This window comes from Babylonia areolata, chromosome 4 (genome assembly GCF_041734735.1).
Source record: "Babylonia areolata isolate BAREFJ2019XMU chromosome 4, ASM4173473v1, whole genome shotgun sequence".
NCBI lineage: Eukaryota > Metazoa > Mollusca > Gastropoda > Neogastropoda > Buccinidae > Babylonia > Babylonia areolata.
Window position 1 is genome coordinate 58226310 of NC_134879.1, and position 25569 is coordinate 58251878.

Below are 25569 nucleotides of genomic sequence, written 5' to 3' on the forward strand. Positions count from 1 at the left end.
ACCAGCTTTATCTGTGCTTTACAGTACACAGGTAAAATAATGTTGGTTGAAATGAAATGTCCATACATCTGGTGTGTCTCCATATGTGTACATGTATTGCTTTCGAGTTGAATCCTCTGGAGTGTAAGGGGGATAGGTCCTGTGTACCGGTACATTGTGTATTGATCATCTCATCTTTCAACTATTATCCCCACCCCATCTCACTTCTTTCGTTTTATCTGTCTGTCCCTTTTTTCTTTCTTTTTTTTAATGAATTGAAGACACCTTTGCCACTGTTCTTATGACATATGCAGGATTTACCTGTTAAAAGGCATGTGTAGTGTAACTTTTTGTGGTGTAAACTTGATGAAAATCTGTGTACATACATGTATGCGCGCACGCACGCACACACACACAAACACACACACAGTGTCATTTTGTGCAATACTTTATCACTGTGAATCAAGCGATTAGTGACAGTAATTTTGTTTCAGGACTGTGGATGTGTTTGCCACAAAGATGCTGTAATCTCTTCCAAGTAAGTGATTCAGAAATTTGCTCGACGATTTTTTTTTTTTTTTTTTTTTTTTTTTACGATGCAAAATTTGTTATGCATGATCAAGTGGATGAATTTTATATTCCTAGGATGGTTTTGTTTTTTCATGAAATAGTTTGCGCATTTTGTCTTGATAGATTGCCTTCGTGACACAGAATAAAAAATGTTTGTTTTTTTAGTTCGTATGATACACTAATACTAATAGTAATTAAAAAAAGTACTTTTATGAAAACTTTTTTTTTTCAAAGTAAGTATGAAATGTGTTTGTACTGTTCCATTCAGTGCTCTTTAATCAGGGCTTACCTCTCAACATTTTTTAATATTTTTTTTTGGGGGAAAATAAACAAACGAGCCAAAACAAAAAAGATTTAAAAAAAACAAAACAAAAAATGTAGTCTCAAAAGCAGCTGTACTGTTAGAATAAATCAGGTCACAGTCAAGTCAGAAATGGTGAAATAATTAGGTTCCCCTTAATAGCATGTGGATGTGTGTGTGTGTGTGTGTGTGTGTTAGGGGGAAGGTTGGGGAGGGAGTCGATGGAGGAACATGTGTGTGTGTGTGTGTTAGGGGGAAGGTTGGGGAGGGAGTCGATGGAGGAACATGTGTGTGTGTGTGTGTGTGTTAGGGGGAAGGTTGGGAAGGGAGTCGATGGAGGAACATGTGTGTGTGTGTGTGTGTTAGGGGGAAGGTTGGGGAGGGAGTCGATGGAGGAACATGTGTGTGTGTGTGTGTGTTAGGGGGAAGGTTGGGGAGGGAGTCGATGGAGGAACATGTGTGTGTGTGTGTGTTAGGGGGAAGGTTGGGGAGGGAGTCGATGGAGGAACATGTGTGTGTGTGTGTGTGTGTGTGTTAGGGGGAAGGTTGGGGAGGGAGTCGATGGAGGAACATGTGTGTGTGTGTGTGTTAGGGGGAAGGTTGGGGAGGGAGTCGATGGAGGAACATGTGTGTGTGTGTGTGTGTGTTAGGGGGAAGGTTGGGGAGGGAGTCGATGGAGGAACATGTGTGTGTGTGTGTGTGTTAGGGGGAAGGTTGGGGAGGGAGTCGATGGAGGAACATGTGTGTGTGTGTGTGTGTTAGGGGGAAGGTTGGGGAGGGAGTCGATGGAGGAACATGGATGTGTGTGTGTGTTAGGGGGAAGGTTGGGGAGGGAGTCGATGGAGGAACATGTGTGTGTGTGTGTGTGTGTTAGGGGGAAGGTTGGGGAGGGAGTCGATGGAGGAACATGTGTGTGTGTGTGTGTGTGTGTTAGGGGGAAGGTTGGGGAGGGAGGAACATGCGTGTGTGTGTGTGTGTGTGTGTTAGGGGGAAGGTTTGGGAGGGAGTCGATGGAGGAACATGTGTGTGTATGTGTGTTAGGGGGAAGGTTGGGGAGAGAGTCGATGGAGGAACATGTGTGTGTGTGTGTGTTAGGGGGAAGGTTGGGGAGAGAGTCGATGGAGGAACATGTGTGTGTGTATATATGTTAGGGGGAAGGTTGGGGAGGGAGTCGATGGAGGAACATGTGTGTGTGTGTGTGTGTGTTAGGGGGAAGGTTTGGGAGGGAGTCGATGGAGGAACATGTGTGTGTGTGTGTGTGTTAGGGGGAAGGTTGGGGAGGGAGTCGATGGAGGAACATGTGTGTGTGTGTGTGTGTGTTAGGGGGAAGGTTGGGGAGGGAGTCGATGGAGGAACATGTGTGTGTGTGTGTGTGTGTTAGGGGGAAGGTTGGGGAGGGAGTCGATGGAGGAACATGTGTGTGTGTGTGTGTTAGGGGGAAGGTTGGGGAGGGAGTCGATGGAGGAACATGGATGTGTGTGTGTGTTAGGGGGAAGGTTGGGGAGGGAGTCGATGGAGGAACATGTGTGTGTGTGTGTGTTAGGGGGAAGGTTGGGGAGGGAGTCGATGGAGGAACATGGATGTGTGTGTGTGTTAGGGGGAAGGTTGGGGAGGGAGTCGATGGAGGAACATGTGTGTGTGTGTGTGTGTGTGTTAGGGGGAAGGTTGGGGAGGGAGTCGATGGAGGAACGTGTGTGTGTGTGTTAGGGGGAAGGTTGGGGAGGGAGGAACATGTGTGTGTGTGTGTGTGTGTTAGGGGGAAGGTTGGGGAGGGAGTCGATGGAGGAACATGTGTGTGTGTGTGTGTGTGTGTTAGGGGGAAGGTTGGGGAGGGAGGAACATGCGTGTGTGTGTGTGTGTGTGTGTTAGGGGGAAGGTTTGGGAGGGAGTCGATGGAGGAACATGTGTGTGTATGTGTGTTAGGGGGAAGGTTGGGGAGAGAGTCGATGGAGGAACATGTGTGTGTGTATATATGTTAGGGGGAAGGTTGGGGAGGGAGTCGATGGAGGAACATGTGTGTGTGTGTGTGTGTGTTAGGGGGAAGGTTTGGGAGGGAGTCGATGGAGGAACATGTGTGTGTGTGTGTGTTAGGGGGAAGGTTGGGGAGGGAGTCGATGGAGGAACATGTGTGTGTGTGTGTGTGTGTTAGGGGGAAGGTTGGGGAGGGAGTCGATGGAGGAACATGTGTGTGTGTGTGTGTGTGTTAGGGGGAAGGTTGGGGAGGGAGTCGATGGAGGAACATGTGTGTGTGTGTGTGTTAGGGGGAAGGTTGGGGAGGGAGTCGATGGAGGAACATGGATGTGTGTGTGTGTTAGGGGGAAGGTTGGGGAGGGAGTCGATGGAGGAACATGTGTGTGTGTGTGTGTTAGGGGGAAGGTTGGGGAGGGAGTCGATGGAGGAACATGGATGTGTGTGTGTGTTAGGGGGAAGGTTGGGGAGGGAGTCGATGGAGGAACATGTGTGTGTGTGTGTGTGTGTGTTAGGGGGAAGGTTGGGGAGGGAGTCGATGGAGGAACGTGTGTGTGTGTGTTAGGGGGAAGGTTGGGGAGGGAGGAACATGTGTGTGTGTGTGTGTGTTAGGGGGAAGGTTTGGGAGGGAGTCGATGGAGGAACATGTGTGTGTATGTGTGTTAGGGGGAAGGTTGGGGAGAGAGTCGATGGAGGAACATGTGTGTGTGTATATATGTTAGGGGGAACGTTGGGGAGGGAGTCGATGGAGGAACATGTGTGTGTGTGTGTGTGTGTTAGGGGGAAGGTTTGGGAGGGAGTCGATGGAGGAACGTGTGTGTGTGTATGTGTTAGGGGGAAGGTTGGGGAGGGAGTCGATGGAGGTACATGTGTGTGTGTGTGTGTGTGTTAGGGGGAAGGTTGGGGAGGGAGTCGATGGAGGAATATGTGTGTGTGTGTGTGTTAGGGGGAAGGTTGGGGAGGGAGTCGATGGAGGAACATGTGTGTGTGTGTGTGTTAGGGGGAAGGTTGGGGAGGGAGTCGATGGAGGAACATGTGTGTGTGTGTATGTGTTAGGGGGAAGGTTGGGGAGGGAGTCGATGGAGGAACATGTGTGTGTGTGTATGTGTTAGGGGGAAGGTTGGGGAGGGAGTCGATGGAGGAACATGTGTGTGTGTTAGGGGGAAGGTTGGGGAGGGAGTCGATGGAGGAATGTGTGTGTGTTAGGGGGAAGGTTGGGGAGGGAGTCGATGGAGGAACATGTGTGTGTGTGTGTGTGTGTTAGGGGGAAGGTTGGGGAGGGAGTCGATGGAGGAACATGTGTGTGTGTGTGTGTGTTAGGGGGAAGGTTGGGGAGGGAGTCGATGGAGGAACATGTGTGTGTGTGTGTGTGTTAGGGGGAAGGTTGGGGAGGGAGTCGATGGAGGAACATGTGTGTGTGTGTGTGTGTTAGGGGGAAGGTTGGGGAGGGAGTCGATGGAGGAGCATGTGTGTGTGTGTGTGTTAGGGGGAAGGTTGGGGAGGGAGTCGATGGAGGAACATGTGTGTGTGTGTTAGGGGGAAGGTTTGGGAGGGAGTCGATGGAGGAACATGTGTGTGTGTGTGTTAGGGGGAAGGTTGGAGAGGGAGTCGATGGAGGAACATGTGTGTGTGTGTGTGTGTTAGGGGGAAGGTTGGGGAGGGAGGTGATGGAGGAACATGTGTGTGTGTGTGTGTGTTAGGGGGAAGGTTGGGGAGGGAGTCGATGGAGGAGCATGTGTGTGTGTGTGTGTGTGTTAGGGGGAAGGTTGGGGAGGGAGTCGATGGAGGAGCAAATCTAATTTTCTTCTTCCAAGCTGCACTTATAAACCCTCCCCAAAAAGATCTTTCTGAGTTATGCTCCCTCTGTCTGTCACTTGTAAACCCTCCCAAAAAGATCTTTCTGAGTTATGTTCCGTCTGTCTGTCACTTGTAAACCCTCCCCAAAAAGATCTTTCTGAGTTATGCTCCCTCTGTCTGTCACTTGTAAACCCTCCCAAAAAGATCTTTCTGAGTTATGCTCCCTCTGTCTGTCACTTGTAAACCCTCCCAAAAAGATCTTTCTGAGTTATGTTCCGTCTGTCTGTCACTTCTAAACCCTCCCAAAAAGATCTTTCTGAGTTATGCTCCCTCTGTCTGTCACTTCTAAACCCTCCCAAAAAGATCTTTCTGAGTTATGCTCCGTCTGTCTGTCACTTCTAAACCCTCCCCAAAAAGATCTTTCTGAGTTATGCTCCGTCTGTCTGTCACTTGTAAACCCTCCCAAAAAGATCTTTCTGAGTTATGCTCCCTGTGTCTGTCACTTCTAAACCCTCCCAAAAAGATCTTTCTGAGTTATGCTCCGTCTGTCTGTCACTTGTAAACCCCCCCAAAAAGATCTTTCTGAGTTATGTTCCGTCTGTCTGTCACTTCTAAACCCTCCCAAAAAGATCTTTCTGAGTTATGCTCCCTCTGTCTGTCACTTCAGTCTTCCCTTTCTTTTTGTCCACTTCTTCCTTCCATTCATCAGGTTCTTTCTTTCTTTTCTCTTTCTTTTACTCTTCCATCATGGTCTTTTTCGTCCATCTCTCTTGCTGTGTACAAGGGACATAACTGTGTCCAGTTTGTTTTTTGGTGTTCCAAAGCTGTGTTCTAGCGGCACACCCCAGCCACCTTCCAAAACCGTCCTCCTCACCCTCTGTTTTTGTCAAGTTATGTCATTTCAATTCTCATGGTTATCATTTTGCAGCGTTGGAAGTCTTATATTGTACATGTACAATGGTTTGGACAGAGCATCAGCTGTCATGAATATACAGAATAGGACCAAATGGAGAAAAAAAAAAAACCTTTAAAATCATTCTAAAGGCCACATCTGGGCAAGTGCACGGTGGGTCCCATCGCTGATGTGCCAATCCCATAATCAGCCTCAGTCCTCACAAGGACATACGTCAGTCTATTGATTTTTTTGGAAGTTTATCGTAGGGGTGGTGACAAATGTTATGGAGTGTGTGTCTGATAGCTTAAAGGTCTGTGCACAGCAAACTAGTGGACACCTGTTGCTTGAGAATGGTTGAAGCAGTGTGTGCACTGTGTGTTTCATAAGAAACCAGTGCTTGGAGGTAGAACTGTGAACTGTGATTATTTGTTGTGTTTTTTGTTTGTTTGTTTGTTTGGATTTTGCCTTGTGGAATATTGATTCAGAAGCTTTTTAAAGGATTTGCATTGTAATCTGAAATTGAATCCTGTGCTTTAATGTGTTTCTTCATTTGTTTCCAATATTTAGAGTGAGCAAACCATGGCAATGGTGCTTACAATTCCTATTTTGGATATATAAACTTACTAATTAAAGAATGTCCATATTAAAGTGTGTGTGTTCCTGTCATTTTTGTTTTGTTTTTTTCTCCTCTTGAAACTTGATATTTGTTGAGATAACTTTAGCTGGTATGGTTTTTTTTCATTAACAGCTATGGCATGGCAGGTAGCAAACATGATGTGGCCAAGTCACCTTCAACATTAGTGGAGACTTACCTTTGCAGATATCAACTGGTCATAAATACAGGAACCTTTTTGCTTTTTGATGTTCTAATACCGGTTTGTTTGTTTTGTTTTGCTCTTTTGTTTATTTGTTGGGGTTATTTTTTTTAATTATTTTAATACAGGTTTGACCCCTGTGGTAATTAAGTCCAGAGCAAACAACTAACAGTAATGGGGGGGAAAAGGGGGGGGGGGGGAAGAGCTAAGATAGTAAGAATGTTGTGTTCTTCAGAATTGCAAGAATTTGCATTGTTGGAGAAATTTGAATTAGTCATCTAATCATTCTGAACTGGATGAACACTGTAATGTTCATGACCAGTTATTAAAAAAAACGTAGGGCTGGTGTTCATGAAGGCCCGGTTCAACAACCGAGTGGTTAAAGCACTGGACTTTCAATCTGAGTGCCCTGGTTTTGAACCCCATTCATCATACCTGGTGGGGTGATGGTGGAGATGTTTCCCATCTCCCAGGTCAACAGTTGTGCAAACCTGCTGGTACCTGAACCTCATTTGCAAAGGCATGCTGAAGATTTTTTTTTCTTTTAAATCCTCATATTAGATATCCTGTAATTCATGTCAGAGTTTGGTAGGCTGTAGAAACATAAGCATTCCCATCATACACACCCCTGAAAACAGTATGGCTGATTATACACAGCATGGCAAAAAAAGGTGACGCACATAAAGGCCTATTGATACATGTATGTGACTGAACACAGAAAGTAGTAAACAAGTAGGCAGGGACATGTATCTCAGTGTATGGCAGTGTCAGCTGCTGTCGCTGAGACAGAAAAAGGGACCTGTGCATAAAAAAAATAAAATAAAAGACAGGTATTGATGTGGCTACTCTAATGCAGTATTGATCATACATTAACTGCCTTGTGTATTATGAAATGACAGGACATTTGATCTCCTCTTGATCATCGAGCCTTTTTATAGGATGTGTCCCGGCCCAAACAATATTCCTGGTAGTGGTATAATTCAGTCTACTTGTAAAAATCATGGATAGGATTATTGTATTCAGCAAACTGAATGAGAAGTAAATATCTTGGTGAAGATTTCAGATTTATGTTTGACAGTATTGTTGTTCAGGAATGTCTTGATGTTGATGCCTAGTTTTGAGCTGCTCTGCCAGCCTCACAGTGGTTTTGGTGGTGGTTTTTCTTTTCTTTGTCTTTTTTCTCTTTTCTTTCTTTCTTTTCCCTCTCATCAAATGTCCTATTTTCTTCAGAAAGAAATGATTACGTTTCCTGAACATTTCAGTAACTAGACCGTCCTAGCAGCAGTCAGATGTGAGTAATGGGGGCAGACCTTGAATGTTTTGTAGTTTTTAGATGTTTGAAGAAAATATTGTGGGGCGCATTCTGGGGCTGATCTTAATTTGCTGCTGTTTTGCTTTTATCCTGAATAGAAAGAGGTGAGTAATGCATGCGGATATATTAGAAAAAGATATATTTATGTATATAGATAGTGAAAATTTGCAAAATTATAACCACAAATTTTGAAGACATGAAAGGGCTGCTTTTGTTTTTATCTTTATATTTTACCATTTATGGTGCTTACCTCAGTGAACTAACTCTACAAGGAGCAGATCCCAGGACCTCAAGAGACTGATTATTTCGTTTACATCTGCTTGTGGTGTTGTGTTGTACACTTCAGCCACAGCAGATTTCTTAGTGTGAAATTCAGGCTTCTTTCCCTGGGGAGAGCAAGCATATTGATGTAATCCATTCTTTCCCTGGGGAGAGCAAGCATATTGATGTAATCCATTCTTTCCCTGGGGAGAGCAAGCATATTGATGTAATCCATTCTTTCCCTGGGGAGAGCAAGCATATTGATGTAATCCAGCACCACATTTTTATTTCCCATTTTTCATGTGTATATACATGTGTGTATATTTACTTCTCTTTTTTTTTCTTTCCTTTCTTTTTTTTTTTTTTTTTTTTAACAGACTTTGGCCTGTGGCAACTTCCTCATTTCTGAGGGTTCTTTGACAGTGTATGAAGTGCATGCTGTGAACAGGGCATCGGTGCATGCTATGAATAAGACCTCAGTTAATCATCACATCCAGAAGACTAGCAGTGTCATATATATGCATACCGTCTGTTGACCTGGAAGATGAAAAAATATATCCATCCTTAACCAACAAGATGCAGTGACCAGGATTGAAGCCCAGGTCCCTCTGATTGAAAGCCCAATCCTGACAGATGTGAAGACCCAGCATGGGCCGTTGTTGCAAATGCAGTGTGATTATGCGGCTGACAACACAGCCAGGCGATACCTTTTAAAGTGCACTTGCACAAACTTGCTGCAGCCCTTTTGCTTTGGGTGAACAGACTGTGAAATGGGACATTTAGCTGGTGAAAAAAAGAAAATGCTGCAAGTTCTATTGGGTGGTTGGCTTTCCACTAAAACCTTGCCACTTAGTTCAGTGTGCACATTGCCACAGAGATGGCCAGAGTGCTAGAATTAGCCAGTACATAGCTCCTGCCCTCCACACCCCAACCCTCTCCCCTTTCCTTTGCTTTAACATCAGTATAGGTATGTCGTGCCTCTTGCCTGATACACTTCCACAGTTATTGAGAAAGGTGTTTGATTTTGCATGCACTGATCTCTTTATTAGCTGTTAGTGCTCAATGTTATATCTGACTGCATTTAGCAGCTGGATGAGTGAACATTGTAATGAGGTGAACAAGAAATAATTGTGTTCAGAGTGAGTGGGAATTAAGGACTGAACATGTCCTGCACTGGTTGCAAGTGCCACTCTTTGATTTGTGAAAAAAACTGAACAGTTCCTCACGTTTTGACTTGATTGCCATGTGATTTATGATCAAATCACAAACTTATGCGGCGAACTAAATTTTGTAGTATTATCTTTTGTGTCCTATCGCTCTGAAAGCAAAATATGATTAACTTGTGCCAGTGCAGTCATGGCTATTACAAGTAAAAGGTATAAATTCTGGTACAGACAAAAACAAACGAAAAGCTTGCTAATTACCTAATGGTCATAGCAGCCATTTGCAGAAAACTGTGGCTTGACACATGAGTGACATACACTGTGTGTGTGAGTGTTACGGGGTTCATGCCACCCAGAGACCAGGCGCTGCATGTGTGTGGTTTGCAGGCCACTTAGCGGGAGTGGCTGGGAGAAAATGATAGGGAAGGTGAATGAGCTGGGCTTTTAATTTTTAGCATAGGCAGAGACTGAACTGAAGTCCCCCCAAACAACTTGCCATTGTTCTCATCTTAGTAGCAGATTCAGGATATGTTTTCCATATTTAAAAAAAAAATGTGTAAATCAGATTTCTGCCAGAGTTTGCTTTTCATTAAATTTCAGTGTGAGAACATTTGTTAGCTGTCAGCATCTGCTACCTCAGTTACTGCTGTACAGTTGGAAAATCTCTTGTATTACTTTTGTCACAGCATATTTCTCTGTGTGAAATTTTGGCTGCTCTCCCCAGGCAGAGCAAATCACCATACTGCAGCATCGCCCTTTTTTCTTCTTCTTTTTTTCTTTTTTTCTTCTGTCTGAAAGTGTATTTGTTCTACAACCAGTGTGGATTTTTCTACAGAATTTTGGCAAGGACAACCCTTTTATGTCCCCAGGTTGTGTTACTTGTGCTGAGTCAAGTGCATGCTGCACACAGGACCTCCATTTATCATCTCATCTCAATGACTAGCACCCAGACCACACCACTACACAACTCTCAAGTTCTAGTGGAAGAGGTTGGGGGGTAGGGGGAGTGAAAATCCTGGTTCGTGCATGCATCTCAAGCCCATGGACACTGACTTCCTAGTCTGGCACATCACCACTAGACCACTGCTTCATGCAAATGTCTGTATGCAAAGCTTGTTTTCATTCATTGCACTGTACTGTGGGTTTGCTTGGCCCTTTGAAATGGCTTCTGTTACTCAGTTGTCATTTGGGTCTTTGGGGTGTTTTTTTCTGCTTTCCTAAACTCTGTCCTGCTACTTGCCTAAATCTCTCTCTCTCTCTCTCTCTCTCTCTCTCTCTCTCTCTCTCTCTCTCTCTCTCTCTCTCTCTCTCTCTCTCTCTCTCTCTCTCTCCTATTCTCTCTTTTTCTCCATCCCTAGTTGTTTGGTCTCTGCGTAACTTGCACATGGGCTGTGAAACTTTCATAACACATTTCCTGACTAGCATCTTTTCCATCTCATCCACCACACTAAAATAGACATATTGGATCAGGCTGTATGGAAATTAATTTTTTACCAGGGGGGTGGGGGGGATGACAGCTATTTAATATTACTTTTATATCACATGACTTGGTGTTTATTGGAAAAGATTAAATGTATTTTCTTTCTTATCATTGTGACATACTATTTTCAGTATGAAAGTGTGTAGTGTAAACAGAAATGTGTGCATGTTCGTTCAAATGCACATGAAACTGTATACATGCATGTGTACATGTGTGTGTGTGTGTGTGTTGTTGTACATGCACATGAGAGTGGGCAGGTTTCTTTGTTTCCTTCTAATATATTTTATTTATATTTGACCGTGAATAATGGCTTTTATGCTGGACACAGTAGATATGTATACTAAAATCATTTCACTTTTTCAGTTTTCTTTCAGGGGTCACAATATTTGCATAGCTTGTGTGTAATGTTGTTGTTTTAGCCTATTGTGCTACTTTCATAAATGCTACAGAAAGTTGTTTTTCTCAAGCTCAAGACATAGATTTAGACATGTACAACAATAATGTTTGTGGTCATGATGAACACTAAGATATACACTGATGACTGTTATTGTCATCATTGTCATAATCATCGCTACCTGTGGCAGTAAGAAAGTACTAGTAGTGTGGCCGTTGCAGTCAGTTTAGCTTGGTAAGGTTTGCCTGGGGCAGATTAAGTGATTATCATTTTTACTTTTGTTGATATCATTGTCATCATCATCACACCTTTGCAGGCCAGTGTCTTGCTTTTGTTGCCATCTTCATTGTATGGCATTGCTACTTTTATAGTTATTATTATTGTACTTGTGTGTGCTGTCACTTTTATTGCCATCTTGTATTATTTTATATGCCGGTATGTGTTTTTTGTATAACCATTTTTCATTCATAAGCCAATGTGACTTTTATTGGCAATGACATCTTAACTTAGTTTGTATGCAAATATCTCACTTTATTATGATCATATTTGAAGGCTCATAAATATTCTATGTTTATGTTATTAGTTTGCTGTGTCACTTTTGAATGCCAGTGTGGGTTTTTTTCATTAGTAGTATCACCTTACCTAAGTCACATGCTAATATATGTTATGTTATTTTTAATTACCTGATTTACTTTGCCTTACAAATGCAGTCTGTACAGCTGTTGGCTGTTCTGTCCAAATAGAAATGCCAATGCAGTCAAGGTGGAGCTAAGAACTCCAGCTGGCCGAGAAAAAGAGCAGTGTAAACTTGTCCCCTTGTGGATCCCATGTTAACTTTCTCTTTCTTCTGCAGCCTTTTTTTTTCTCTCTCTCTCTTTTCCTTCTATAGTTCTAACCTTTCCATATCGCAACTTGAATATATTTCCATGTTATGCTTTTCTACTGATCATTTCCTATCTTTCCTTCGTGTGTCAGCTTGGGTCATTTTTATTATGACCACCTTGTGACCAGCACACAGTGCCATGTGTGCAGCTTGGACCTGCTCAGACAGGCTGTTAGCATTCCATGCCCCACCTGCAAACACATGTGTGCTTTGGACTCTGGGCTCCTTAGTCACATGCATGTCCACGTATGATGTCTACTGATGATGGTATGAACACATCATCATCCTCAGTTCTCGAGAGACAACCTTGATTATGGTGATTGAGACTGGTGGCAATCAGATACAGAGCTGTGTCTACTACTGCCTTGCATGCTGGCGTTCCATGTCTTACCTGCAACCGCATGTGCGCTTTGGAATGTGGGATCCTTGGTCACATTCATGTCCACTGATGATGTCTACTGATGAGGGCACAGACGCATCATCATCCTCAATTCCCAAAAGACTACCTTGATGATTGACTGACTGTGATTTTTGTGCATTGTTAATGTAGTTTTACAATACAGATTGATTAAATTTCTCGTATTGGAGATAAATAAAGTATTGAGCATTGCATGTGCGCGTGTATGTGTGTTTCAGCTTGGACCTGCACGAGCAGATCGAGGCCTTGCACAGCCAGCTGCAGCGCAGTCAGCAGAGCCTGGGTCAGGTGGAGCTGGAGCTGATGGAGGGGCGGCAGCTGATGGACCTGGAGCTGACCAAGACCCGCGAGGAGCTGGTGAGGCTGCGGGAGCGCTACGACCGCCTGATGGACAGCCACAAGAAGATGCAGAAGCTCAACAACAATCTGGAGGACAAGCTGCTTCGCTTGGTCAGTGGATTCATTGAGGGGGGAGGGGGGGGGGGGTGTGTGTGTGTCAATATGATCTTGTATTTATTCAGTATGCTGTGCATGTGTTTGTTTTGGTTTGGTTTTTTTGTGGGTTTTTTTTTGTTTGTTTGTTTTTTATTGACTTTATTATCATATTTGTTAATATATTGTGCGTGTGTGTACTACTTGCATACTAAAGAGCGTGCATGCATACTTGTTAGAGCCCACAATATTTCTAGTGCCAGCTTTTGCCCCTTGAACGAATTATCATCTGCTTCTTAGATGATTTTGATTTAGGAATCAGTTTCAGTTTTTTGGTCATTTTCTTTAATCAGTATTTATGGGGATTCTGTGGTTGTTGTTTTTTTTTTAATGTTATTTATTTGTTGTTGTTTAATAATTATTTACCTTTTGAATTCAGGTAGAGCATATTGTTGCTGAGCTTACTTAGTTAAGATCACCAACAGAAAAAAAGTTGTTTTTTGTCAAGTAAGCCAAAATTAAATTTTCTAACTCAGATAATTATCAAAGACTTAATGGCCTTAAAAAAGACATGCAATTTTTGTGAATAAGAAGAAAACAACTTTTAAATGAGGTAAGAACTATGTTGTTCAGGTGTCATCGACAGAAGCAGAGAAGGCAGCCCTTCAGGGCCAAGTGGATGACCTGACCACCAGACTTCAAGACACCAGAGTCTACGTCACAGAGCTGGAGGAAGAAAATGTAAGCTGGACAACTGCGACTGTTTCTTCGTGTGTCTGTGAAGAGTCTTTGCAGTTCAGTTACTTTGATGGATTATAAAATAGGGATTGTGAGTGTTTGATAATTAAACTATTAAGTTTGATTATTAATTTAAATAACGGATCAAAATGTTTCAGATAATTTGTTTCAGCTCTTGGATTATTAATTCATAAAACATCTTTGATTTTATTTCAGAGATATGTTTCGAAACATTTAAACTAAATGTTAGCACAAAGATTGGAGTGAAAACCCTTTTTATTCCCACATGTTATTTAATAGTTTTATTTAAATAAGGACTGGCAATAGATGTCAGTGTATAGGTTTTCCTCAGAATTACGTATGTTTGGTTGCAGGAAAAATACAGGAGTGACTGTAACATGGCAGTGCAGATGCTACAGTGCAAACCTTCCAGTTTTGTGGGTCAGAGATTAACTGCGGTAAGTTTTGACCTCAGTATCATTATAAAGTAAATAAATCCTTGGCAGCAGCTAGTGGGCGAACAATATGAAATTGTCTGTTTTCTGGTCATCCATTTATATGTATGTACACCTTCAGTTAATTTTTTATTGGTTGGAGTGTTTGTTTTTTGTGGCACGTAAAAGTTTGCAGCCAGTTTACCTAATTGTGTATCTTCATATGAAATACAGTAAAAGTGGGGGGAAAAAAGTTTCTGATCGCAAAAATGCTGATTTGGAGAATATTTATTATGGAAATTCTCCCAACCTTGACATTATCTTTTCAACAAAGTGCGTATCTTAATATATGAAATTTCATTTTTAAAATGGGAGGCACAGGATTTTTTTCTTTCAGTACAAAAATGCTAATACGGAAACCATATAATAGAGAAATATTTTTGTATCAATCGCAAAAATGCTGAATGGAAACCATTTTACACAGAAAATCTTCCACCCTTGACATTACCTTTTCTTCTTTCTTTTCTTTCTTTTTCTTTCATACAGACTTATGGTGGGCTCTAAAGGCCTGATCAGCATTTAAGTGTAGGTCATGCATCTTTCTTTTTTCTTCTTTTTCTTACCAATTTTCAAGCAAATTTGGTGTAGCATGTATGGATCAGTCTGCACGCTTTGATACCCCCTAACTGAAACCTCTCCTCGTCCAGCTTCCAGTGGAGCTCCAGGAGAGGGTGCGCAAGCACATGACCCGCGAGCAGCAGATGCTGTCCCAGAAGGCGGAGGAGGAGCGCCTGGTGCGTGTCCCCATCCCTACCTTCCCCCCAACAGCCATGGTCTTCTCTGTGGACCCCCGACACAACGCAGGCAACGGGGGCGGACCCCCCCACAGCAACAACGGCACTGCAGAGCTGAAAGAGACTGTGCCCATGTCGCTGATAGCGCGGGTGTTGACCCAGGGGCCGTCCAAGCGCAACCCCATGCGCACCTATCTGTGCGTGAACTGTCACAGCGACACCGTGGTGGCTGACAAAGGGACGCAAGCCAACCTGCTGGTGGAGCACAGCATCGTGGTGGATCGCTTCCCTTCTTCCAGCAATGGGGTGCACCACCATGGGACGTCGGCCAAGCTCTACCGCACAGACTCCACGGACATGGCATCTTGAAGAACCATGCTTCTGGTTCATGACCATCATTAACTAAACTCCTGACTGCACAGATTTGACCAATATGGCATCTGGAAGACCTAAGATTCTGGTTCGTGATCATTATCAGCCAAACTCTTTTACTGCACACATCCAGCCGACACAGCATCTTGAAGGTGCTTCTGGTTCGTGACTTGTGTAGTTTTCACTTAAGTTGGTACATTTTGGATACCAAACCCTCACACCACAGCTCATTGCCCTCCACTCATGAAATGCTTGTACATATATTGTTTAATGTATTTGGTACAGTATTGTCAGCCTGCACGGTTTTAAAATGGGAATCACATGAATTGTTTTAGAAAAACAGTTTGTGGTGGGTTTAGCTGGTTATTGGTTTCTATAACTAGTCCTTTAACTCCCTGGTTAATATTATTTTTGGGTAAATACTGCTGTATTGGAACTGTTTTAAGGTTTTCATACCAGAAATTAAACAATGCTCTTCTTACCTGGTCCTTTTTTTTTTTTTTTCTAAGCACAGATGTCTAACAAATAAAATACTGAATCTTTTGCTTTCTGTAAAAAAAAAAAAAAAAAAATACATACAGGAAATAGCTGAGTTCTGCAGTCTACTTTCTGTGCCAGTTTATAGCAATGAAATAGTCTACAGCATGTCTTCAGTCAGTCCACATTTCTTTGGTTGTTACCGGGGGTTACTAGGGGGCTCAACAGTCGCACACAGACATCAGTCTCCAAGAGCGCACCTCCCTATTGTAGATTGTTGCCCTGTATAGGGATTACCACAGGATTACAAAGACAAATCTGATCATGTGGATTTTGACGCGCATGACAGATCTCTCCACTTTGTGATCTCTCAATCCTCAATGCCTGTGCTGATTTTATTCACTGTATTATAACCAAGTTCATTCTAAATTGTTGAACATATATTTGAAACTTGATGTCACTGCTAAAAAATCTCTTTGTACAATATAACTTTGACGGATGGATAGCTGTGAGTTAAGACTGCATGAGTGTTTTCACTTTCATAGATTGTCACAACTTGCAAATAAAGTTCAATCATGACTTAATATGCGTTCCATTACAAGTGTTTTTCTTCCTTCTTACGCACACACACACACTAGCCACTTCAATGTCTTTATATTTCATTATTTGTATGAACATTGTAGAACCACTTTTTGTTATTGTCTTAGGATGCCATCAAAAAATACATGTATTTGTATGCCCATGTTAACGCGTTCCAGTTGAGTTTTCCTTGGAAATACTGGAGTAAGGCATCAATTATCTGCACTTCAAGTTCTGATCGAGTTTTTCACGAACAATCACATTATTTGCTGGCATTTGAAACTAATATTTTGCAAAGCATGAAACATGCCACTTTTTTGAGGTGAAACTTGGAGTATACATTTTATCCTGCCTTTGATGGTAAGTATGGCAGGAAGTTTCAGCAGTGTCACTTATCCTAAATTTTAGCATCATTTAAGTCTTGAAAGGTTCTTTGTGTTGAACGTAATGTTATTTGACCATCTTTCCTCATCCATTGTCAGAACATTCATTCATTCCAAGACGTGAATGGTTTAAATCTGCATCACTTGTCACCACTCACAACCTAAAATTCCACAACCGCACCAGTGTTCGGACTTCAGCATCAAGGTCATGCTTCAGCAATGAAATGAACACATGAGATGATTGTTGTTTCCTATGTACTGACATGATCACTGTCCATGACCCTGGACATATATACAAGATGCACTTCTACAGATGGATGTAAGAACTGAGAACATCATGAGAACATCATAGTAAAGATGCTCCAGATTTTGACCATACGAGGCAACCCAATCAGAAATTGAGGAAGAAGACACCTTATAGTTTGAAAATTGTGAATTCTTCCTCTCAAATGTTAATGAATGAAAAGAATCTGCACTGACAATGAAACCAGATTGAAACCAGATTTCACAGCCGTTTAATACTTTCTTTTTTTTTTATGTTTTTCATCCAGAAGTTATTCAGAATATGAAGTCACAGCATTTCATCATAAACATGCTGAAGATCAAATATCTGTGTCAAGGATCCCGTAATCCATGTCAGTGTTCAGTGAGAAATGGAAACAAAAACCAACCCAACATGCATACCCTGAAAATGGAGTGTGGCTGCCTGCACAGCAAGATAAAAATAAAAACAATCATACACGTAAAAGAAGACAGCCTTTTTACATGATAGTGACCATCACTGCTGTCGACTGGAGCCGGAAGAGAGTGCAGCCCAAACCTGTACAAGCACAGCTGTCCACAATGACAACAGGCCACAAATACAACAATCACAGAAATAATTCTGTCACTCATGTCTTTCACATTTATTGTCTTCATTCCAAAGATGATGCTGGAAGATACTTTTTTTTAATTCATTCTTTCACACAAAATCAATGAAATAATTAAAAACCTTGTGACAGAAATGAAACACTGAATTACCTTTTATTTCAATTCAACAAAAATAGCACAGTAAACTGACCTCTGATCTATTTCAAAAGCAAGTCATCATATCTGGATACCATAAAAAGAACATTGTGAGAATGATAGATAAAAATATATATATATACAATTTCTTGTATGCTGCAGAAGTCCTACATGTAGCATACAGATCATTATCTTTTTACATGGTAAAATGTTCACAACAAACAGTATGATTCTGTTTCTTGTGCACTGCACACAGAAGGGTCCCTCTGCACCCTTTCTCAGCTTACCTGTTCAAAATGTGAGTAGTTAGAGTGAACTAAAGGACACAAGGCTGTGCACCAATGTGTACCACACCTCGATGTTTGTGTCTGTGCTTGCATCAGTTTTTATAACTGTTAAAAGATTAGTACACTTGTCTGGCCATTTGCATATTGAACACACACACACTGTTACTGTTAAACGTTATTGCATGTTAGGAAAGCATTTTTTTGGTAGTTTTCTACCTTTCTGTTTTCCTCTTCTGAATTTAGGTTTCCAAGTTACAGCAAAAATAAGATTTGTTGGGTTGGTTTGTTTCTTTTTGGGAAGGATCAGTATGTGTTGTGTGTATACAGTGTTCTCAATCCACAGAATTTTCAGGCTGCTCTGTTCTCTGCTCCGATTTCCACTGACAGTACTAGTCTATAGTGTGCATTCTGGTCACAATTTCAAAAAACAATGGCTAAGCATGAGATGCAAGTCATGCAAAATAGCCATACTGCAAAAATATAAAGGAGAGTAAAAACTGATGTGTAACCCCTCGACTGCTGACCAGTATGCCTGCCATCCCACTCACACAGAGCTTACAACTCGCCATTCTTTTTCTGACTTTTTCCCTCAGAGACTATTTTACTTTTCAGCAGCAAAATAAATTACTGGACCAAAGCCACCATCTATACTAAAAAAAAAAAAAAAAATCAACTATACAATCTGACCATTAGAAAACTGATTTTTGTATGAATAACAAACAATGATTAAGGAACATAATGTAAAAGGAAGAATGTTAGTGTGTCCAACCTATTCTGGGTTCTCTTTTGTTATCAGAACTTGTGAACCAAACAGAAGGCACAGTAATCTTCATAGTATTAGGTGGTGTGGTGACCTTGTGGTTGTGGAGTGCTGGGGAAGGAATTGAAGTCTTCAGGTTCTATCCTCACACAGACAAGGATTTTTCCTTCCACTAATCACCCCCACCCCAACCCCTTGGACCTCCACACACCCCTACACCCACTCCTCTGCCCTCCACCACAAGACTTTAAAAACTGGATGGCCCTACACTGTGGCAGCAAGCTTTCCCTGGCAGAAGACAATTCTGTAGTGACAAAACCAATGAAATAAAACGCAAAATATACAATCAAACTTACTCACAACAGAGGCCAAATGTGCAGGCAGTTTATTACATATAAATTGGACAAGATTGAACACATAAATGACACATAATTGTTGGATTGGTCACTTCACAATAATACAACCCAGAAATAACAGTGCAAGTGTCCTTCATCAAATGAATTATTAAACACAAGAAACAAACATAAAAAACAGACACTTTTATTCAGACAATGTGAAAACATCATTCTGATATTCATTCACACTCAACAAAGCAAGTGGCCATGATGATGCTATCACTCTTCAAAATACCCCAGGTCAATATGTGTTCAGACTTGTCAGTACCTGAGCCCCACGGAGTGTATAAATGTGCACATTAAAGATCCCATAATCAATGTCAGGGTTTGTAAGCTGCCTCAATAACGGGGTAAAAATTATCCCCCTCTTTTTTTTCTGTTCCGTTTTGCTGTAGCATATATGGATCACTCTGCATGCTCCCTGAAACTGAAGCTGAAACTGAAAATGCCCACAAAGAAGTAAATGATCTGATGGAAACCGAATAAATTCTGATTTCGAATAAATTTTGATTTCCATGTTTGGTATCCATGCTCCTACCACATGGTTAGAATCATTCAGAAACTGCCAAACCAAGCAGTGGAAAGGAAAGAGGAAAATACTTCTTTCCAGTGGTGGCTAGGCTTTCTGGCAGATGAACAAACTGCAGTTTTTCATCCAGTCGGCTTACATTTTCAAGGGAAACTGCTGGCAACAGAAACATGTTTTTGTGCCACTGCATGGAATTAACTGTGCTGATGGAACTGTGGAAAGTTCTGGCACACAACACCTTGTAATGTCACCAGTACTCATTGATCTATCAAATAAACAGTAACACCAGGAATCAGTTCCGTTGTTGACATCTCCCTTTTCAAGCTACTAGGTCAAATGAGTGAACTCTTTCCTGGTCAACAGTGCTTGTTCAGCTACCCGTCACTGACAGGCCTGTTGCCCATACCTCAGATAGGTGAAGAGTCTGCAGTCAGCTGAGCTATAACCATCAATTTGATCATCCACAGAGCTCTTTCACAACAGATATCCAAAACAGTGTGCCAAATGAGTGATGCTAAAATCTCTCTCATGCTTTAGCTTTCACTGCCAGATGAAATCAATGGACCTCTTCATCCAGCATGACACCAAAGAACACCAAGGAACACTGGGGGCTTCCATAAAACTACTCCCGTCGCTTTTTGCTGCTCTTGCCACTGTCATAATCACGACGCCCTGAGGTCTCTTCAGCGGTGCGTTTCTGACCCTTTTTAGCATCTTTGAAGAACTTGTCCAGACCAAACAGATCCTCCTCTACATCCCGAGTGAACTGAACTGGGCCCTCACGCCGATGCCCACGATCTGTGCCCTCAAACTCTTTGTCTGGGACAAACCTGAAACACAAAGTGGGACAGGCTGTCAGTGCTACATGTGTCACTACACTGACAAATACGGTCTTTCCGTCAGTACACCGGAACTGCTGCCACAGTGACAAACACAAAGTGGGACAGGCTGTCAATGGTACATGTGTCAGTACGCTGACAAATACGGTCTTTCCGTCAGTACACCGGAACTGCTGCCACAGTGACAAACACAAAGTGGGACAGGCTGTCAATGGTACATGTGTCAGTACGCTGACAAATACAGTCTTTCCGTCAGTACACCGGAACTGCTGCCACAGTAACAAACAAAAGCAGTGATGAAGAGCCAAACCTGAAACATCTGCATCCATGATCTGTATTTATAAACAATAAATTAAAAATAAGCTCCAATAATGACACCTGTCACAAGGCCAGTTATTTCTCTTCCTGTTCAGTGACAGAACACTTACACAAGTGTTCTCTGAAAATGCTAACGAAAGTTTTCTTTCAACTTGATTTCTTTACTTGTCATGCATAATTTGCATACAAATACAATTCTGATAAATGCTATCTCAAAGAGGAAAAAAACTGATCAAACTACATCTCAAAAATTCACTTGGAATGAACTCTATACAGGAAACTACACATCACTCACCTCTTGTTTTTCATCAAGGTATCAATGTCTCCACCATACAGGTCAGAGTCCACCTTCTTTGAAGGACGGTAAATGTTATTTGCAACTGAATGTTCATCCCGCCATGGTTTGTCATAGACATTGTATGCTTCATCATCGCCAAAACCACTGTCCATGCCCTGTCAAACAAAAAAGATGAACATTAAACATATGTTATATGTTAACATGTTATATTAAACACTGCTCATTCCCCCATTTGGTATTCTGCAGTTAGTTCTCTGGAACACAAGTGAGGAAAAACATAAACTGAGCTGCGGCTGAATCAGGCCCATTACGAGCCACACAAAAAAAGATTCTCACTTGAATCTACTTCTATCTCCTCCTTTCGAAAAAGTTCAATTCACTATTAATAATCATTTCACTGAAGAAATAAAAAAAAATTAAAAAAAAGACACTGCTTGATTACTGCTACTTCAGCTAGCACTTTCATTGTGAGAGTAGCAGCATAGTTTTCTGAATTTCAGTTGAGCATGCTGATCACAAAATGTAGTAGTTGGTAGGTCTACACTTGAGTTGTTACTGTCCACAACTAAGATTATTATGCTGTTTCAATGGATAATTACATTTTGGTGTGCATACACATGCACGCACACAGACACACACACATGCACACATGAATGAATGTGTGTTTAACCCTTTGAGCCCTGACCACCGCTTTATTGAAGAGCCAATCAGAAAAACCGTAATATTCTGACATCAGCGAACGTAGTACCAACATGGCCGCGCCTTTTCACTGTGTTTTGTGCATGTGCTTTGGATAAAAAAAGATCGATTTCAATATAAGTCAACCAATAGCAAAACACGACACGGGTGTTTACGCACCGCTCAACTGGTGGCTATGCATTATGTCATTTTTCTCTACCACCAGTAAAGCCGTGGTCAGGGCACTCTTTATATGTGCCGTGACACATTAAATACCAATTATTTGCAAATTTTGGCTCAGGAGCTCAGGCAGAAGGGTTAAAATTGCTCAGGAACTCAGGGCTCAAAGGGTTAAGTACCTTGCTGGTGTTGAAGAGTCTGGAGTCAAACTGAGTCTCTGACGATGACCCTGCTCCTGTGTTAGGCAGGCCCAGCGCAATCTTTTCACTGATGTCTCTCTCACGCGCTTTCTGCAACTTGTTCCTACAAAACAAAAACACACATTTTCTATTTCAGTTCATCAACACACAAGAAAAAAATAATAATAAAAACCAAAACTATTTCACACTCAGTATATCTTAAGATATAAATCAAGAATAGACGCCATTATCAGGAAAATACAAGAGCTTTTATTTAAGTTATCAAGCCGAAAGACAACAAGGAAAAAAAAAGTTTAAGCTATATACAACAGGTTTATAGCAATACTCAAAGCGTCACCACAGCTCTATAAAAACGCTACGCCATTCATAATACCTTTTATCAGGAGCAGCACGTGCAATGTTCCGGTCTCGCTGACGATCCTTTGCTCGCTCTCTTCGAATCTCTTCTCTCTCTGCCACATCTTCTTCACGTTCTGAAACAGACGTGTTCACAAACTGCAAGACAAATGCAATCAAACCAAATCCATTTTTTCTGGGTTATCAACTAAACTGTCAAACACAAAAATGCTGTTTTTTTTCCCACCCATAAAATAAAAACGTGCATATGTACAAATGCATACCCACATATACACACAAGCTCGTCTTCTCAAAAATAATATAGATGCATGGATGGGAACGACATTTTTGTAATACTGTAAAGTTTGCAGCAGTGCCCAAGGGCAGTCTTAACTTTAGTGCAGGTCTTGTAACCAAAATAAAGAAAAATTTTAAATATCCATGCAATCTGAAATACTCCTACACATACAATATGTATGTCTACAATGCAAACCAGAAACAGAACCAACCTTCTGCTCGACGGATGCCAGCTCGTTCATCTCGAGCCTTCTGAGCCAGCATTCGCAGCCCTTCCTCCCTCTTCTCTTTTTCCTTCTGGGCCATTTTTTTCTCAATCTGGGCTCGCACTTCCACAGCCTCCCTGGCCTTTCTGTCAGCAATGTACAGCGCTTCAGCCAGCTTGGCAAAGTTCTCATTGATGTGGACACTCTGCATGCCTCGTCCATCAGCTGCTAACCGCTTGTCCAGAGGGATTGTGTAACCCTACAAACCGAAACAGGTGTTACACCTTGAATTATTTCAGTAATAATACAAGTCAGAGTAAAAGAGATCCTTTTTCTTTCATTTTCTTAAGTGGAACAATACTGATGATGTTTGTTAGAAATGTCTCCCAACCCCATTCAGATGCTACAGGACAATCTCTTTCATTTTTAGCCAAAAGATCACAGCTGCATCAATCAATCCTGTGCGGTAGCAGTGTTAACTCATTCTGGACAATGGGCCCTGACTGAGGCCCTATTGTCATTTGCATGATGACATTATAAGCTAAGAATATCTTAACTTACTCCAGACAAAGGGCTCCAAATGAGGCCCTACTGTTTATATCTGGAGTGGCACCTAATTTGCATGATGATGTTATAAGCTAAGAATATCTTAACTCACTCCAGACAAAGGGCTCCAAATGAGACCCTACTGTTTATATCTGGAGTGGCACCTAATGTGCATGATGACGTTATAAGCTAAGAATATCTTAACTCACTCCGGACGAAGGGCTCCAAACAAGGCCATCCGTTTACAACCATTTGAGATGAAGGAGCCCGATCGGGGCTCTAGATAGTTTTAAGTTTTTAAAATGGCACCCAATTTACATAGTGACGTTATAAGCTAAGAATATCTTAACTGACCTTGCCACTCTCCTCAGCAAACAATAAATGCAGAGTGTATTGCTGTGCTCGCAAGCAGGGGAGTCATTTTCACTGTGACTGGTTCATGTGAACTGTGCATTTCAACAACCAGTTTTTTCTCAGTCACAAGGCAGATAACAGAATCAAACAAAGAGGCCCCCTATCTGGCTGTATAACATTCTGAATTCAAACTATTTCAAACACTTTGTGCTTTCCTGTCTGTGCAAATTTCAGACAAAACAGATGCCTTCATCATTTTACTGAATGATGGCATAAGAAGGGAGGAAGTTTGTCATGTTACTGATAGTTTGAAAAGCAATTATATTTACCAACCCATACAAATGGTCTGCCTGTGGGGAAAGTCAGGTGAGCGAACTGGCAGTACTGAGTTAAGTACCTACTAAACTGTTGGTTTTGGGCTTTTGAAAATTATTATTCCCCTAGCCAGTTTTCACTTTACCCGTCTCCTCATTCTCTATCCAACCTCGACCCCCCTCCTATACCCTTTCCACTACCTTCTCTGTCCATTAAAGCTCACAAAAGATAAGAAGTTCCCCCCCTCCAAGCCCCCACCTGAACACACCTTTCTTCACCCAAGTTTCAATTAAAAAAAAGTGTCATTTTCTCACCCTGTTGTTTTTCCAGTTTGAGATGCAAGGCGGGATCTTCCATTCCTGTTGCTCTTTCACAGTCACCTGCCGGAAGAAAATTAATCATCAAACTCTATACATGGATTCTTACCAACTGGACCACAATAAACTAGACTTTTAAACAAAACCATATTCAATAAATTAAAATAGACATGTACATGTACTGTCTGACATACCTACATGTGTATATATTTTCTCAAAGTGAATAAGGAATCATAAACTGATCCAAAATCCAAAAATATTCCTCAAATATGAATATAAAACAATGGGACTCTGTTAACAAGCAGTTGACAAACAAGATCACTTTTCACATACTGCACTGTTACACAAGCATCAACCTTTAAATACTGGTTGGTGAAGTGAGGAGGAACTGGAAGGAAGAGTGGGCGTGGGAAGATTATTGTGGAAACTCTAAGAGGCTACATCTTGGACAATAACAACAAAACTTACCTTTCTGTTTGGAGAGTGCATAACAGGGGCTGGGGGTGATGGAGGTCCTCTTGGAATTTTCTTATTGGTTCTGAAATTCATTAAAGAAACTGTAACTTCAGACAAAACCGTCATTGTAAATTCAGTCCAGTTAATGCACAGAACACCCAAGATCTCTGTTCCAGGCTTCATCTCCAATATGTTTTAGTTTGTGTTTGTGGAGGGCAAGAGAGAGAGAGGTGGAAGTGGACAGAACAAGCAGAAGATTATCATTATTACCAAACTGGTTTTAATTTTTGTATCAAAAGTGGAGATACAACAAAACAGGCATGGACAGTATGACATAAAAAACACACACAAAAAAAACGAACAATGAATTCAGCACACTGGCATATCATTAGCAACAGAAATGGGGTTCATATAACTGCAGAGAACAGAAACATACTGTAAAACCTTTTTCATTTTCTTTTTAACGTATCTGAAAACAAAACAAAAACACATAGACAACTATTCTCTCTTTTTTTACACTGTTTACACACACTTTTAAAACAGGTTTTCAAGCCCTATCAACTGTGTGACTACTGAGGAAGAGATGACGTGTGGGTGGGGGTGATGACTGGTTTTTGTAATACTGAAAAGTTTGCAGCCAGGTTCCAGGCTTTCTTTACCAAAGTGCCTGTCTTAATATAGAAACAAAATAAAACAAAGGAACAAACTTATCCTTAAATATATATATATATATATATAAAATAAATTTTAAAAAGCCCAAATCCCCATTTGAAATCTGTATGATACAAAAATAATCCCTTCCATATGG

General features: G+C 41.5%; 2 protein-coding genes across 2 annotated transcripts in view; one reads left to right on the forward strand and one right to left on the reverse strand.

Annotated features, from left to right (window-relative positions):
* The window catches only part of LOC143281503 (tight junction-associated protein 1-like), a 16199-nt gene extending 132 nt beyond the window's left edge, over window positions 1–16067 (forward strand). The window contains exons 2-6 of the mRNA XM_076586711.1: window positions 474–517; window positions 12455–12686; window positions 13302–13409; window positions 13781–13864; window positions 14548–16067. Of these exons, the coding sequence (XP_076442826.1) occupies window positions 474–517; window positions 12455–12686; window positions 13302–13409; window positions 13781–13864; window positions 14548–15003 (924 nt within the window). The 3' untranslated portion in view covers window positions 15004–16067. The remainder of the gene's footprint in view (window positions 1–473; window positions 518–12454; window positions 12687–13301; window positions 13410–13780; window positions 13865–14547) is intronic.
* LOC143281334 (SNW domain-containing protein 1-like) overlaps window positions 15561–25569 on the reverse strand; it is an 18888-nt gene continuing 8879 nt past the window's right edge. Inside the window, exons 6-12 of the mRNA XM_076586531.1 lie at window positions 24774–24843; window positions 24303–24368; window positions 22780–23032; window positions 22308–22407; window positions 21914–22037; window positions 20874–21031; window positions 15561–20251 (exon numbers count right to left, since the gene is read on the reverse strand). Of these exons, the coding sequence (XP_076442646.1) occupies window positions 20044–20251; window positions 20874–21031; window positions 21914–22037; window positions 22308–22407; window positions 22780–23032; window positions 24303–24368; window positions 24774–24843 (979 nt within the window). The 3' untranslated portion in view covers window positions 15561–20043. The remainder of the gene's footprint in view (window positions 20252–20873; window positions 21032–21913; window positions 22038–22307; window positions 22408–22779; window positions 23033–24302; window positions 24369–24773; window positions 24844–25569) is intronic.